The sequence below is a fragment of the Pogona vitticeps genome, chromosome 5 (assembly GCF_051106095.1).
Source record: "Pogona vitticeps strain Pit_001003342236 chromosome 5, PviZW2.1, whole genome shotgun sequence".
NCBI classification, from domain to species: Eukaryota; Metazoa; Chordata; class Lepidosauria; order Squamata; family Agamidae; genus Pogona; species Pogona vitticeps.
Window position 1 is genome coordinate 24,736,869 of NC_135787.1, and position 14,004 is coordinate 24,750,872.

The window sequence follows — 14,004 nt, forward strand, 5'->3', positions numbered from 1 at the left end:
AAATCTGGTCATCTCTTGAAGAAATAGAAGATGCATTTTCCAAAGCCCAGTTACCACATGGAAGTAGGTAAGAGTATCCCCACTTTTTTGGGGGTGGTGGTGGTTGATTTAGGATTTGGAGGGAAGCAATTCCTTCCCTTCTGAGAAGACTGGCAGCTGCTTTCCTAGTTTGATTTCTCACAAAATAAACATTATGGCTCTTTCTCAAGAAAATGTTCCTTGTCCTTGAGATAGTGACATTTGCATGGGTAGGAACATTAATCACGACAACATGTTTCTTATATATGCACACATTTGTAGTGCTGTGTGTGACTGAGCCACATGGATGCAGCTCATTGTACAATTATTATGAAGTGTGAACAGGGCCCAAGTTTCTATTTACCATGACCTCCTTATCCCTTTCAAGGAATAATGAAACCTGTATCTCTGGGCACTTGGTCCTGCCCACAGCACAGAAAAAAAATAGGAGATCCTGTTCATAAACGTCTCTCACAGGCATCCAAATATGAACACATCTGGACTAACGCATTTGTTTGACAACCTGTTTGCCAGTGTTTGTTTCTGAGGACAGTGTAGTCCTAAGAGTGCTACACCACAATATTCAGGAATAAATGCTTTGCCCAGAAGCTCAAACTCCATTTGTGGACTTAATTTGGATAGCTAAAATGAACAGAATGAAGAGAAATGAGATGAATAAGAAAGTGAGATGAACTGGATCCGTGGCAGATGTTAATGAGGTGAACCTTGCTGTAACATGGCTCTCCTTAAAATTTTTAATGGGGTCATGGCCAAGTGTGGTCCTTTAATCATGTTGTTCTAAAATTCAATAAATCGTAATTGGTTGCCTGGAAAATCAAGTCTGGATGTCTTATCCAACCCTGCAAAAGGATTCAAAAGAACCTTCCCTGACCTACAAATATTCTAATACTTTTTCAGTGGAGTTTGTTCTTCTAATTTAAAATTACAACACAATGGCATTATATGCATAAAAATATGCTTTCAGCACCAAGTCGAAATTGAAAAAAAAAATCAAGTTGCTGAAAATAGAACTATTTTAAAAGAAGTTTATATTAGAGGCACTTCAGAATTTAGTGGAACAGATTCTAGGCATCTCGTTTAACAAATCAGATACTTAGAAGGGTAGAATAGCTGTCTCAAAGAATGACTTCCTCTTCAGCCAGTGGGAAACACTTTGAGAGCTAATGCAAAATTACAAATTGAAAAGTTGATTGTGCACCTGATTAGTTAGTTGATCACAATGGTAAATGAGTTTCAGGCTCACTCACAATTCTCAACAAAACCAAAGAATGACTCCATTTTATTTCCTTTTATTTAAAAAAATCCACACAAAATGAGAGAAAATAAAGAATATTAGAGAGATGGAAAAACAGCAGAAGGGAATTAGTAGCATGAAATAAAGAGCATCCAAAGAAGGACTGACTGTAAAAGACACTCACTTTGTAAGGAAAAGGGTAAAAAAGACTAGAGGAATTGTAAGGGAATAAGATAAAAGGAGAAGGAAGGGATGCACCTCTGGAAACATAGATTAGATTAGGATAACATAAACAAATGAACATACACTCAGTTTCTCTCACACATACAAATATTATGCATCAATTGACTGCAGAAAATAAATGTACAGAAAAATTTCCTTTGAAGTGTTACTTCATTTAAAAAGGAACATACATCCTTTAAGACTGATAACAACCTTTTAATGACTCCAAAAGAATTAGACTTCTACCTTAGATTAAAGTACGAAATTAATTATCGTGCTGATACATATTGAAAAAGTGGCATAACACAACACACACAACATACTATGACATATAAGACAAACATTCCAATGAGAGTCAAACACATTTTCCATGGAGAGATATACTGTATTACATCATATGGTTATTATTAATAATCCGTCTTATCTGTGTGCCAAAATGTTCTGGAGTTCTTTGGAAAGAAAAAAAGCCAACAACTCAATAACTTAGGGGATGTACCATGAGTCAAGTTCAACTTTGAAATGACTGTGCTTCTATATACTGATGTAAGTGAAATGAGGGACACAATGCTTTTGTATGACTCATGAGAGATGCATTGGGCATCACATTAAAAAAAATACACCAACTTCAAATGTAAGTTAGTCACATGAGGGCCAGTACTGCTTTTTGGCAAGCCTAAATGACAGCACATGTATAGCCAGGTACACTATGAGTGAGTTGATATTTACATCTTACATATTTAGATCCAGCTGGTGCCCAATGGGATGGAAAGGGAAGAATGGCCAATGGAAGAGAAGCCAAAGTCAGCACTAGATAGAGATAATTAATTCTTGGGACCGTTACTCTTCCTTTAGAATGACACAGAAGTAAAGCTCTTTGAATTTTAACATCTAAGTGAACCAAAGAATACCCAGCTGGTTGCTCTCATCTTGGTTCAGCAGGTTTCTGTACTAATGAAGTTGATTTTCAGGTGTGGAGGAAGATGTTCCTTTTCTGCCCACTACGCAAAGCTCAAATGCCGCACCAGCCCTAATCCAACCTTAAAAGCAACCCTAAAGTGGCTTAACAAAAAAGTACTGTGGACTACGGAAAGAAAGATAAATGAGGGCAAACAACTCCAGGAGGTAACATGTGGAAAGAGAAGGATCAGTGGAAAAGACCAGTTAATGATTGTGGCCAAACTATAGATCCAAGAACAGAAGAGTCAAAGAAATTTGTCAGACTAGTATGCCGGAAATGACTATAAAATTTCCATATTTTACCTACAATACTACAATGCTTCATTCTCTAAAACAAAGCCTTAGTCCCACAATCTGTTCAAAGCTCGACCAGGAAGTACCACATACAAAATATCACATACAAAGCCTCGGGTTTTCCATCTCTCATAAGATCTCGTGAGCAAATATGGCCGATGGTGAGGGATCATAGAAGCGGTGCTTTGTTAACATTTAGAGGGGCAAAGGTTCCTAATGTAAATTTGAACCAAACCTTTATTTTTTAACATTGGGTTTTAAAGGATAGAAAAACCTTAAATGAACTTAAAAATAAGATTTAATTTCAAATGTCAATTTATTTCTTGCTATTAGAAAATCTACAGAAATTCTATGTACTTACAAAAAGATGTTTCTCATTATTTGTTAAGATATCCTTTATATGATCACCCCAGGAGCAAATTCCTTGCAGGCATACTTAGAGCTTTGTGTGACAGCCCTCCTCTGGCTCAACTTTGTATACTGCTTATGGGCAGGGATGTAATTACTACCCATCAAGTAGCAAAATTTGCCCTGGCAGCAAAGAAAATTCGTGCTGAACACCAAAAATCCTAAATCTTTCTTTTTAAGTGTAATTGTCATATGACAGTGCCACATATGTTTGATGCTATCATTGATATATTGTGATGACCTATGGTTTTAAGCAATCAATTAATAAAGTAAAGTAAAAAGAAATTAATCCTGAAGTTTGGTACAACAGACTTCAGGAGATGAATTAGAATTTTGTCTAGTGGCATCTCTGCAAGTTTCTGGGATAGCATATATATGTTAGGGTCGCTCCCAAGCAGTTCCCAGGGAAAGGCATGCTAGAGGCTCAGGTGGAGGAGGGAGCAAGATCCTCACCCCCAAATATAATATTGGTAATCTTAATCCTCTCAAAGGGGACTACAAACTCTGCCTCCTTTTTTCATCCAGTTTGGACACATGCCCTCTCTTTCTACCACACACATATATAGGAATTGCATCTCTCTGTCTGTCTAGACATCCTTAAAAAAAAAAATCACCCACTTCAGACCTCAATGATTCATTTGACATATTCTCTAATACCTACCTGTCTGAAATTTCAAAGGCTCCCCCACTCAGAATAAAACAACTATATTGCTGCCTCCACCTTCCAAGATATGGATTTTCCCACCACAGTTCAGATAGTAGGGATGCAAATCTGCAAGGGAAAAGCCTTCAAACAGAGCTCTGTGCATATATTCTTCCTTGGGAACTGGAATTCTGATGGTGCAGAGTTCTGACTCCACAATATGTCTATGCACGTTGGTTCTCCTTTTGCAGACATGTATGCCCACTGCACAGGTGCCAAGGGATGGATCACAAGAAGTCCATCCTAGGGAATACGGCTAGTAGTGCAATCCTGCTCCATGGTAACTGCACGAGAGCTCTTTGACATAGGAAAGGGCTACTGTTATCTTTTTAGCTTTGTCAGTTTTTGAAAGCAAAGGCAGTAACTAATTTACCAATAGTATATTGCTCTATTGGATAATCTGATTGTCTTATTATTTGGTATTCCATGTGATTTTTTTTTAAAGTGGCAACTACTGTTTTCTAGAAAATATTCCTGACTGAAAAGTCTGGGAGCTTCTGAAACCACTCAGAACCCCCACTCTCATCCATTCACTTCTACGACACAGGAATTTTATCTGTTCTATCGGTATTATCAGAACTTGGAAATACAATTTTTTTGCATTAAATAGGCAATCTAATTGCTGCAATTTGAGAATCACCTTTCAAAATAACAATTGTAATGCTAACATGGTGCTTTCAAAATTAGTGTTTTCTTATGACCAGATATCCTTCCTGTTTAATGAAAACAATAATTTAATGTTAACATGTAAATGTAATTAACATGTTACCTCCAAAAATATATATAAAGAATGCCAACATCATGGCCATGGATCTAAAGAACTACTTAGGTCTTATGTTACTGTTGAATTCTTTTTCTTTCAAAACAAGAGACTTTAGTAGCACCTTAAAGACTAGCAAGTTTTATTTAAGATACGTTTTTGTGGACTACAGCCCATTTTTTTTCCAGAGGTAAATGGGCTGCAGTCCACAAAAGCTTATACCAAATAAAATCTGTTAGTTTTTCAGGAACCATGAGACTTAATGTAGCTATCTTCCTCCTTCGCCATGTAAGGAAGATGCTAAGGAATTTTAAAATTGCTTTTGTAGACTCAAGCGATTTACATCTTAAGTAATACTTCAAATTACATTAATAGTTCAAATTACACTTAAAAAACAACATGAACTATTACACTAACTTTCAAGTTTCAGTACAACTCCACAAAATGTGAGTCATCTGCTGAACTGGGACATTAAAGTCTTGTTCACAAGTCTTTCCTTTCCCTGTTCATATGGACTGCAGAAAGGGGAGCGTTCCACCATACCTGAAGGCCTCATCTCCATATTCATGCATCCTCTGTGCATACCTCCTTATTTCTGTATGTTCTACAAAACTTTTAAACTGGCCCCTTGTGCATACTGTGCAGATATAGATTGCTTTTTTCGCTACTTTACATATTTCCTTCAATGAGCTCCAAGCAGTGCACATGGCCCACCCATTCCCAATTTATCATCACAAAAATCCTGAGATTGTGATGAGCCCAAGTTTACCCAGTGAATTTCATGGCTGAGTAAAGATGTGAATGCAGGTCTCCCCGACCTTACGCCATCATATTTGTTCTGCACAAGGGCTTCCACGTGATCTAGAAATCTACATGATCAGGGTTCCAGAACTCTCAGAAGATTATACATGCGAGGACTATTTATTTTAACAGAAAAGTGTGATATAAATGGAATAAATGAATTAATAAGCAGGTTTGTTCTCTAATTCCCTATATAACTGTTCTTCTGCTGCAAAAAAGCAGCACATATACAGTCAAAAGCATCTTGATAGAGACCCCTTCCAAAAATTGGAATTTATATTTCAAAAGAAAACTGCTATTCTAAATGGAAATTTGCTGTTCAAAGGTGGGAAGTCTAAAGGCCTTGGGGGGGGGGCAGGTTTAGAACTGGTTTCATGGTTCTTTAGATATTGCCCATCAAGTAGGGACACTTTTATATGTGCATTAGTTTTGGGAGGCTATTAGAACCAGAAATACATAACACTGCAGTTGCAATGAAAAAAAAATACTTGAAGAACTGTATACAACAGTCTATTTATGCTATTATTTTATATTTTCATCAAAACACCTGCACTTGTCGAAAGAAACTGGACCAAGTGGAATGTAGCAGCAGTCTAATGCCAAGCACACTCAGCAGGATTAAGTGCTTACTTGTGTTCATAGCCATCACTTTAAACAGGACTCAGACGTGTCTAAATTTTCCAGGATTTGCTGAAAGTGTTTTGGTTTAGCTTTTGCCTCCTCAGCGATGAGCCAGACAAGGTATAAATAAAGCATACATTTAATTGAAGTCAATGGGCTTATATTGATTTACACAAACTGTCAATCTGGCCCAGTGTCTTCTATTTTGTTACTACTCCAATGTCTCTTGTCGGTAAGTACTCTATAAACAAACACAGACTGCCAGGAGTCTTAGAGGAGAAAGCTTTTCTTCTCCCATTATGGATACTGCTGACCTTTTCGGCTTTGGGCAGAAGTTTTGTTTCACATTCTGACAGATGACTTTGTCTAGCAAAGATCTGTGACAAGGCTTTTGGCACACAGAAGGAAGAAAAGTCAAGCTTAATGACACAAATTATAGGACTGGGACAGAATAGCTGACTAAGCTAAGTAATCAAACAACAGTTAATAGCATTAAGGTCACCTTTTCTCCCTTTTCTCCTACATCACCCTTTTCTCCACGAGGACCAGGGAAACCCTATAAAAAATGAACAAAATTACCTATATTGGCTTCTGTTTATTATGTGGCTTCGTCGCTACTATATAGCTCAATTATACGCAAGACACGCACAAACCACAAATATTGCACCAAAAAAATTGGAAGTTAAAAAAAAAGAATTCTATATATCCAGCAAGATATTGCAGATACCCAGGGCCAACACCTGTTTTCCTACATGCAAACCACTACTGGCAATGTTTTAAGCTAAGCGATTCAACAAGGAGTTACTGGTAATAAATATGTGGAAGAAAAGATTAGAATGATCTTTTCTTACTGCTAAGAAGTTACAGACCCCATTAATATTCTGATGCAATTTTTCTTAAGAAATAAACTTCACTGCAATCACCACATGCAATCAGTGGTGCTGTTATAGTTTGGAAAGATAAGAGTTCCATGTGGCAACATGCTTGTATGAAACAGGTTGAAAGAACTGATTTAAGCTTTTTCAACCAGGCAATGGCAGCCTTCTTTTTTGTGGCTTACATCAATACTGTGAGAAAGAATTGCATAAGGGCTGTGCTCACAAATGTGGTGTTCTATGTGGCTGCATTTCCAACTCTACTGATTGCATGTGTAACTCTGTATGGATTAACTCTGCACTTATTAGAATAAAGCATAATATTCTGGAATTAAAAACACTTTCCATGATTATCTGTTTGGTACTCTGATTAACATCAGTTGTTGCACACACTTATTAGTGGCACTTATTTATAGATGAGATGTACAAGTCTTCCTTTTATTAGCACTGTTCTCTTCAAACATGTCATTATTTCCTATTTTATTTCATTATCTAAAGTCAAACAACAATGCAATGTTTAGTATATTCTCTGCATGATTGTCATGCACACAAATGATAAACACTTCAACATGCTCCAAGCATGCAGCTGTTACTTAAAACAAATGTTTACCTACCACACAAATAAATGGATGACACATATTACTTACATCAAGGCCAGGTTCGCCATCTTTTCCCTATTAAAGAACCATATTGATTATGTTATGCTTTGTGAAGTTTAGCTCAGGTTGTAGAAGATTGATACCTGTCAGGACAATTAAGATTTACAACACCTGTACTGTGTGTAAAACACAGTCTTGCAGCTGGATCCTTGGGTTTGGTTTAACACGAAGGCATCAAAGTTCTTTAAATGAAGGCTAGTCATGAAGAAGACACTTGAAATAGGATGCACGGGAACAATTTTGTATATAAAATGACCCAGTTAATTTGAGTTGATGTAGCAGCATTCCTGAAGTGGCTGCTAGAACGGATAAGAGGGTGGATGAGGGCTCATAATGTACACTTTATAAGTGGGATGCATATTCCCAAATTGTATCCACTGTTGGTCAGGGTGTTCTAGATGAGGTTGCACTTCCCTCAACAATCAAGTGTACAGTCTGGGGGTGCTCACTAGTCAAGCTTAAAACTCACTGCCAAAGTAGCAAGTGTAGCACAGAGCATTTCTCACCAGCTAGAACAGCTTGGCCAAAGTCATCCACATATTAGATTACTGCATTGCCCTGTACATGACATTGCCTTTGAGGTCTGCTCAGAAATAGTCACTAGCAGTAAGAAAAGATTATTGTAATCTTTTCTTCCACTAACTGAGACCAGTCACTGGGATTACATCTTGCTGATGCTTCAATAGCTTCCAGATTTCCAGTCCCTCTTCCAAACAGCGCTATTCTTTAAACTACCTTTCTCCCATAGTTTGTGACTTGGATATCTGAAGATAAGGCTAAATTCACATTAATCTCTTTCTGTATGTTACCTCTGGAGGCCCTCCTTTAGACACCAACACCATCGTAGGTGGGTTTAGTTGTGGTATATTATCTGTGGAACACATTATCCAGAAGATACATAGAGCACCTACACTTAAATCTTTTTTTCATGCTGTATATTTCTATTAATGTTTTAAAATGATTCTTGATATTTGTTCTAGATGATGTTTTAATTTCTGATGCTATGGCTTCATTAGGAATGTTGTATCTTTCCTTGAAATATTAGGAATACATTGGTTATCAGTTCACTTGTGCCTTGGAAAATTGATCCTAAGCATTTTGCTTCAAAAGATCATGGTTTCCCCCCCTCCCATGAGATGTTATTAGCAGTGGTGATGGTGTGAACTCCATCTGAACTTGGTAAGTGCACAGAGGGTTGTACATAACCTGGGCTATACCCACTCCGATTGTCTCCACCCTCCTCCAAGTCTTAGAGAATTGGGGCCTTTTAAAATAAAAGTTCTCTTAAGCCTTTTCGTGGCAAAAATGTATTAAAAATGAAAAAAACATTGTTAAGTGCAGGGAGAAACATGGCAAAACATGGCAAAATTGTTCCTGCCTTCTTGAGAGGGCACAAAAGGAGCCAGTGTTTTAAAACAAATAAAAACAAATTAACTCTTTTTAAAAAAAATCTTTAACAAGCACTATACTAGAGGCATCATTTGGGCTGACACTTCTTGATTACATAGTGATGAGTGCTTCCAGAAGGCATCTATGACAAGCTATGTGCTTCTTCTCTCGTCCCGCATGAGTTTGGATGGAGAAGGTCCAGTCCACCCATGGCCTTTGTCTGTTCCTTCTATAGGCCAACAGTCTAAGGATCAAACAGGCATCCCTAGAACCACATTCTGGCTTCCAGAAAATAACTAAGCCTCATCCTTGCAAGTCTGTCCAAAAGGATGCCATGAACAGCAGTATTAAAAGCCGCGGAGAAATCTATCAGAACCAACAGAGATGGTGTTTCCTCTGTCAAGGTCTCAGTATAAATTATTCACCAAGGTGATCACGACAATCTCTGTTTAAAAAATGAATCTACAGCTATATCGAAACAGAACTGTAAACAGTGAAATGGAAATATTCGACACAAGTGCTTTAGAGGGTAATCAACGGCTTGAAAAGCAGTTTGACAGTCTGGTGAACTGTATGCTCTGAGCTAGGAACTCTCCAATAAAAATATCCTCTCCTCTCCTCAGCAATGAATAAATATATCACTCTCTCAGCTATACTTCACACAATTGGCAAAACAGGAAGATGATCAAAGCACATCTGTGTCACACATACAGGCCAGGATACAGCGGTGCATTTCTGCTCGATCCTATAAGTTTGCCAGAATCCCTCTTGCAGTCCCTCTTCCTTAAAAATAGCTCTGGAAACATGGGAAACCTCTCAGAGAAGGTTTCTGGTACCACAGAGGGCTTCAGAAGAGAAGGAAATCCAAATTTTGCTGAAATTGGACATATAAATATACTGCTGAATATGAAAGTGCACCAGTGCGTTATGGCCATTTTGTTCATTTAATTAAAAACACATCACAATTCACTAACAAAACTGCACAATGATGGACAAACTATTCAAACAACAATTAAATTAAAATACACAGAAACCTCCCCAAATCTTACTAAGGTAAGCATTAAAACCCGAAAAATGCTTGACTAGAAAGGTGGATTTTTAACAAGCGCCAAAGTACCATAAAAGTTTATTCTTTTTCTACAGTCAGGTAAGGGATGGGATAGAAACAAACCAAAGTTAGGGTACCAAACCAGAAAAGGTCTTCCCCCAGTTGCCATCAGTTGTCATGTGCAGTCTGAAAGACAACCAGAATACAGGCCATAGAAAAGTACTAACATAGAAGATCACCCTCATCTTCTTCTATCTTCATGAAGGTAGTGACATGCCAAGTGGCAAGCAAATAGTCACATGTCCTCAAGTCTAGGAAGGAAGAAAAACCCAATACTTATACCATTTAAGCATATCTAAGGGTAAGGCTGGTTGGACAGTGTCATCGAAGCTACCAACATGAATTTGACCCAACTCTGGGAGGCAGTGGAAGACCGGAGGGCCTGGCGTGCTCTGGTCCATAGGGTCACAAAGAGTCGGACATGACTAAATGACTAAACAACAACAACAAAGGGTAAGGCTACTCTAGCAGCATGGAGCAAGCTAGTGTGGGCTGTTTGGGGACAGTCAGGCTTGATTAGAATGATCTAATCAAGCCTGACTGTTTATAAGGACTCTTGCCAATATTGTGAAATGGCTGAATAAGTGAGACACTTCAGGATATTGGGAAATTAATCATTTCCTCTGCTCGGCAGAGAACAAGGGAAGTGGAAAAAACATTTTGACTGTACTGTACAGTATGTAAACTATTGCTGATGCAATAGTCTAAGGGCTGATCAAGAAACTTCCTTCAGCCAAAGCCATCACTGTGGATTTGACTATGGCCAATTTTTCAAGCAGCCCTTTAAGGTGAGTCAAAGAAAAGTTTTTTATATAACTCATGCAGCAAGCACATCACACAAAGTTTACACAGAGTCAATAGATTTTTGTTTCACTTCACCTGTCCTCTGCCAAGCAGGGGAAATGATTTATTTCCCAATATCCTGAAGTGGCTTGCTTAAAAATTCACTTCACAATATTGGCAAACTGAAAGAGGAAGACTTGTTTTGGATTGGTTCCAGTGATCATACACATTGGAACCAATCCAAACTAGAGCAATTCTACCTGCACCAGCAGTAGACCCTTGACAGGAGCCAGAAAAGTACAGCTGTCTTTAAGTGTGTGCCAGCCCATCCTTGCAGTGTTCCAAACAGTGGGCTAAACAACTTGTGAAGTCAGCTTCTAAGACCTGTTTAGTAATTAGTTCTGCTTCCCTTGATCACTGTGCTCAAATGAATCTTTGCATCTGCTAAAGACTCATTTAAAAACATAATTTCTCAGATGATCCAAAAGCTCATAAAGTATGTGTAAACATACTTGCAGAGTAAGTGCTCAAAAAAAGAGAGACACAAATCTCACTCAGAGTTCATTGGTGTTTGGAGAGGGGCAGGAGGCTGGGGATAAACTTGATTAAGTTCTAATCCCAAACTATTTGAATGCAATAATCTGTAGACGTTTGATATATTGGCTGTGTTTCAAAGCATGTGTAGGGTGATTTCCCCAGGGCTGGCTGGGCTGTGGAAAAGAATGATTGGTTTTGTGTATATATGATAGTAGGAGAAGATGGAGGCCTGATTTCCTCACATTTATTTTTTAAATGAGAAATCCATGTTGAAAGCTTTACTTGAACTAATTGCTTACAAAAATGTGTATTATTTATTTCAAAGGTGTGAACACAATCTGCACATAGGTTGATATATTTGTCCATTTACATTGTAATCGAGTGAGGCATGATGTTTAGGGTGAAAAACGTTCCTGGGAGTACAAATGTAGGCCTGAGAGCTAACTACCTCATCCTACTGAGCAGGCAAAACCTTGCTCTTCAGCTAAGCTTTTTCTCAATAACTGGCTGTCTGAAAGGGGGTTCTTTAAAATAGGGTTGTTGGGGGGTTGTTTCATTTCTTTAATTTAAGTTTTTAATATTGCAAACCGCCATAGGCCCTCTTGAAGAGAAAGGTGGGGTAGAAATGTTTTAAATAAATAAATAATGTCAGAACGAACATAGAAAGCTGGCTTCCAGAATCATGCTACTGATCAGCATAACTCAATGGCTGAAATCGTGGAAGGCTGGTGATGCCATCAGTTATGGGGTTTTCTGGAAAAAAATTCAGATTTCTCAATTGAAGGTCCTTGGGCTCCTATGGAATCCCTTTTGCCATGAGGAAGTCATATGGGGCTATGGGATGGGAGGGGAAAGTCTTGAATTACCAAATATTGCTGCTGCCAGGATGAATTTTCTGATGGGGGTGATTTTCGATATTTAAAGACCTCTTCCTCCTGTCCCACAGCCCCCAGTGGCACTCTGACAATAAAAGGGATTCCAGGGAGCCTTGAGACTTTTGGGGGATGAAATCAGAAATGTTTTATTTCTGAAAAAATAGCTGCATAATGTAACTTATGCAACAGGATTTCAGCCAGTGTTTTCTGCATTGATCACTAGCTGCTCCTCATGCACTCAAACACAACTGACCAAACACGTAACAACCTGGCTTTGTTCAAAAAATAAACTCACTTAGAATAAACTGGTTGTACTCCAGAATTTCTACTACAGTTGTCTGGTCAGTACTATTCACTTCTGATTATGAATAAATGTTGAAGATACTTATGCTCATTTCAAGCTTATGTCTGAAGAAAATGGCTTCTACAGCACATTATATTGCTGGTATGGATTCAGCTGTTGCTTATCAAAGGTTAAGATATATATAAATACTTACCAAACAACTAGAGTGGAGATTCTGAAGTACAGCTACTGTATTTTTCGCTCCATAAGACACACTTTTCTTCCCCCAAAAAGTGTGTGTGTGTGTGTGTGAAAGTGTGTGCGTCTTATGGAGCAGATACTGCAAAATGGTGCAATTCCCCAGAGCCCATGCTGCTGTCATACGTGGCTGGGCTCTGTACTCATTAGTAGCACTGGTAGGACCAGCGCTGCTTACTGGACAGCCAGATCACGTGACCAGCCAGATGCCGGGGGAAGCGGGGGGGGGAGAGAGCACCGTGGAGGAAGAACAAAAGCTTCTGAAACCAATTACCAGTAAGTTTAATAGGCCTGAGACTGGCGAGGGGAAGATAAAGTTGCGTCTGAGAGCCTGCTGGATGGGGGAAAGGTGGCTAGAATAGCTGTCTGTAGTTCAGAGCTTGGCAGGAAGCTGCATCACTTCCCCATAAATTAAGCCTAAATAGAAGTAATTTTGCAGATATTTAAAACATTTAGGGACCTGGAGGGGCGTGTCTTATGGTGTATCTTATGGTCAGGTGTGTCTTATGGAGCGAAAAAGACAGTGTTTTACTCTCAGTGAACTTTGCTTTTCAAACAAAGCCAACTGATTTTACAGTATGTTTGGTCAGTATTGTTTAGCAATTATGGCTCCCTGATAAATTAAATTAGCAGAAGTTTTTTGCAGATCCAGGATGTTCATACCACAGAAGCTGATGGTTAAGTACTGACTATACATATGGACACCTCCTCTCAATTTGAATACTTAATCTTCAGGATTCATTGACTTTTTTTCTTGGACTTTTTACAGCATATAAAATGTTGAGGAGGAAAAGATAAGCAAAATAGTTTAACTTTTATCCAGAAGCCCTAATCTCAGCAAAGCCCCATGCTTCTGGATTTCTACTGTGTACCCATATCTAGTAATTATAGTTTGACTGATTTGCATTAACTGTACTTTACGATCGACCTTTGTGTGCATTCTCACATTTTTGTAATTTAATATAACTTCGAAGATAATGATGAGACTTTTGCACCAGCAGTTAAAAATACTAAACTCAGAACTCAAGTGCTGCAGCTAATAGGAAGATACACATGGAGAATCTAGACATGAAGACAGTTTTCCTGCATGGTAGTATACAAGATATCAACATGCAGCAATTGCACACATTCAAAATTCCTGGAAATATCTGTGAACTAAAAGAAGCTGCAAAAGCATGGAGCAAAAAAGTGAATGTTG

General features: G+C 38.3%; 1 protein-coding gene across 1 annotated transcript in view; it reads right to left on the reverse strand.

The window, feature by feature from the left end:
- The window catches only part of COL25A1 (collagen type XXV alpha 1 chain), a 385,643-nt gene that overhangs the window by 14,074 nt on the left and 357,565 nt on the right, over nucleotides 1-14,004 (reverse strand). Inside the window, exons 33-34 of the mRNA XM_073001823.2 lie at nucleotides 7,562-7,588; nucleotides 6,542-6,595 (exon numbers count right to left, since the gene is read on the reverse strand). Coding sequence (XP_072857924.2) covers nucleotides 6,542-6,595; nucleotides 7,562-7,588 — 81 coding nt within the window. The remainder of the gene's footprint in view (nucleotides 1-6,541; nucleotides 6,596-7,561; nucleotides 7,589-14,004) is intronic.